Source organism: Cryptomeria japonica, chromosome 8, assembly GCF_030272615.1.
Source record: "Cryptomeria japonica chromosome 8, Sugi_1.0, whole genome shotgun sequence".
NCBI lineage: Eukaryota > Viridiplantae > Streptophyta > Pinopsida > Cupressales > Cupressaceae > Cryptomeria > Cryptomeria japonica.
Window position 1 is genome coordinate 176,960,092 of NC_081412.1, and position 3,124 is coordinate 176,963,215.

General features: G+C 32.6%; 1 protein-coding gene across 1 annotated transcript; it reads right to left on the reverse strand.

Annotated features, from left to right (window-relative positions):
- Positions 1 to 2,149: 2,149 nt before the first annotated feature.
- On the reverse strand, positions 2,150 to 2,797 carry LOC131050606 (ethylene-responsive transcription factor ERF034-like). The gene is made up of 2 exons (XM_059210267.1): positions 2,537 to 2,797; positions 2,150 to 2,410 (listed from the first exon to the last, which is right to left on the reverse strand). Exons 1-2 carry the CDS (start codon positions 2,795 to 2,797, stop codon positions 2,150 to 2,152), a joined length of 522 nt encoding a protein of 173 aa, XP_059066250.1.
- Between the last annotated feature and the right edge of the window lie 327 nt (positions 2,798 to 3,124).

Genomic DNA, 3,124 nt, shown 5'->3' on the forward strand with positions numbered 1-3,124 from the left:
ATGTTGGTGTTTGTGAATGAAAATATGAGGATGTATCTTTCAATTGTAGATACTTTTCTATATTGGTTTAGTACAAGACAAAAATGTCATCATAGAGTCATTAGATTGATTTGGTTTGAGAGAGTACATATCCATGATGGCTTCTTGTTTTCGGAGATCTTCTTGAATAATATTATTTTCATCTTAGAATGATAGATATGGGCCAAGATGGAACAAAATAACTACATTAAAAAATATCTATATGGTGCTACAATTAATGTCATCTCAAAGTTTGATAAGAATCCATCTACAATAATAAAAATAAGAATATAAAATAAAATTTTGAATAATGTTAAAACCCCATTATTGTTATGCAATTGCAAACCTGTGGCAGAGTACTCTGAGAATATTCTATTGATTTTGATACATGTGTATGTCTCTTGTTGTGACAATCAAGAGCATGATCATGATCATTGAAAATAAAATGTTTGATCTCAATTTGTGGGATTTTAAGGATATTCATGGATTATAAGAAAAATATTTAATTTAGTATTTGAAAGGATTTATTTATTTTTATCAAATAATTAATTGATTTGGTTTAATTTATTAGATATTTGTCAATTATTTTCATCATTTAGTTAAGTAATTTGATCATTTTATTTAATTTATTATGATTTATTAAATTAATTATGAATTATAGATTATTTTATTATTTTAGATATTTGTGATGAAAATAATTTATCCATTCTTATTAAATAACAAATACTATTTGTTAAATTTTAATTTGATAAAAATGGATTAATTAATGTGAGATTAGTTATTTTAGTGAATTAATGTTGTTATGTATCAAGGTGAAGGTGATACTATGAAGCTAACATTAGGGAGATCTAGATGTCTATATTTTATCCCAGTTTGAATTTCTATTGTGACTACAAGAAACATTAATATTTCAATGAAACTGGATACATACACTTGGTGATAGAATATACCCCAACTTAAATATTAAAAATTAATCAATATCATATCTTTTAAGTACAACTAAATGTTTGTCGCTACCTATTCGTATGCAGTATGCACCAAGTCCTTTTCCACCAGTAACATTATTTTCTTAGCTTGTCCTTCCCAATGTGTATATGCACACTAACATAAAATAATTTAAATCAAAAGATCTTGCAACTTTTACTAATTATATAAATTCATGCAACATAATAGACTAGTATCAGTCAATAAATCCTTTACAACTACAAGTACACATTTAGAAGATAACAACTACTTTTATTCTTATTAGAGTAATTAGGTTTTATATACTCTATTTCATTTAGGCTAAACTTAGGGTGCTTTTCTTATTCTTAGGCTATGCTATTTTTATCGTTGTGTTCTTTTATAAGGACTCTTCGTAACATTATTGTTCCTTTTTTAGAAATGAGTCCACATGGTGTTGGCACAAAGGATTCCATAATCACATTGAAGAAACCATAATTGTTGTTGTGTAATATTGTTTTCTCAATTGAGTCTTAAGATATTCCAGTAGCAGATAACAATGGTGGAACATTAAATGGGAAAAACATCAAAGAAGTATCTACCTCTCGTGAGATAGAGCAAGAATTTCCTCTCTCTATAATCTTAATAAATTTTTTATTTAAATAATTATCTTCTAAATATTATTAAATTTTTTAATGAAACAATAGAAAAATTCTAAAATAAAATTAAACTAAAATATAAAAAATTGTCATACTGCGGAAAATTACCAATAGAACATAAAAATAAAATGAAAATTACGAATAAAATAACACTAAAATTAGGGAATGTAATTTATTATCCCATGAAAAAAGGATGATATAACATATTTTTTTCTCTTATCGAAAAATAATTCATCATAATAATTAAATATAAAGGCAATCAAATGAGAATAGTGGAGTTCAAATTTGTAAGAATCAGGTTAACGGATGGTGAGAAAGCACAGACCCTATCTTACAACCAGAAGCATTCTCAGAGAGAAATAATCCACAAAAACAAACTCTTCTTGGAAGCTACTAAATACTATAGTTTTTACCTTAAAACAAACGGAATATACAGACATGGCCAACATTGAATAGCCAAAAACGTTGAAGCCGACATCGAAACCGTGACCTGAAATGTATACGCTCGTTATGCAGCTGTTTGCCGATTTTCACAACGGAGGAATTATCTGTTTGCAGTCGACATATTCTTGACTAGCCAGAGCCCGTTCGACTGTTTCCGCTGGGAAGTTCAACTGGGTTTGAGCACCTCTCATTTTAAAAGCTGCTTTGTCGTACGCCATGGCCACCTCCTCCGCCGTCAAAAATGTGCCAAGCCAAATCCGGGTAACATGTCTCGTTGTCTCGAATTTCCGCAGCGTACTTTCCCAACGGCCGTCGCCGAACACCTCTGTAACGCTTCTCAGCCTCCCCTGAACCACCAAGCCGTCCTTTTTTGGTGCTCTCTTGTTCCGCACAGTGCCCCTCCTCCGACTGGTTCTTCAATTTGACCAGGTCAAGAGCTTCGCAGTTGACAGACAGCCACGCCTCAGGCTCACAAGCCTTTCTAGAACATCGGTTAAATCTGATTCATTCAGCGTCTTACACAAACCATCATCTTCACAGGTGCTCAAATTGGAGTCCCTCAAAGTGGCGTTGCAGTGATTCATTGACATGGAATTTGCTGTTGAGGCGGGAGGAGAAGTGATACAAGCTGCACCGCCTTGAAGTTGAGAATCTGGCCTGTAAGGGATTTCTTCTGCAAGGAAAGAGGCCCATACGTTCTCCAGAACCATGGACGAGGATCCCAATCTTTCCATCTCGGGCTATTGTTGTTGACCGGAGAAATATTGTTTTGAGACAAATGGAGAAGCGGACGATGGTATTAAAAGACGAGCAAAGTCTTGCTTGCTGAACAGCTGGAAAGTATTCAACCTTACTTGATGTAGTAAAAACCAAAATACTGTTAAAAATATGCACATGCTATAAAAAAATCTAAAGGCTGGCTTATGAAGAAATGTGGCCTTGTTCATCTTTCCTGCACGCCGTTCATAATCTTGTACGAAGAAAATGTTTATCTTAATGCATAAGATTACCATTTCCAAGCCATTACAGGTGTTTGGACACGTTACTATGCCTTTATCATT

Bases quoted from the DNA above. Each gene is read 5' to 3' on its own strand.
- LOC131050606 (XM_059210267.1), bottom strand. From the start codon at position 2,797: ATGGAAAGATTGGGATCCTCGTCCATGGTTCTGGAGAACGTATGGGCC. The intron at 2,411-2,536 runs GTGAGCCTGAGG...TTGGTGGTTCAG, and splicing joins CCGATGTTCTAGAAAGGCTT to GGGAGGCTGAGAAGCGTTAC.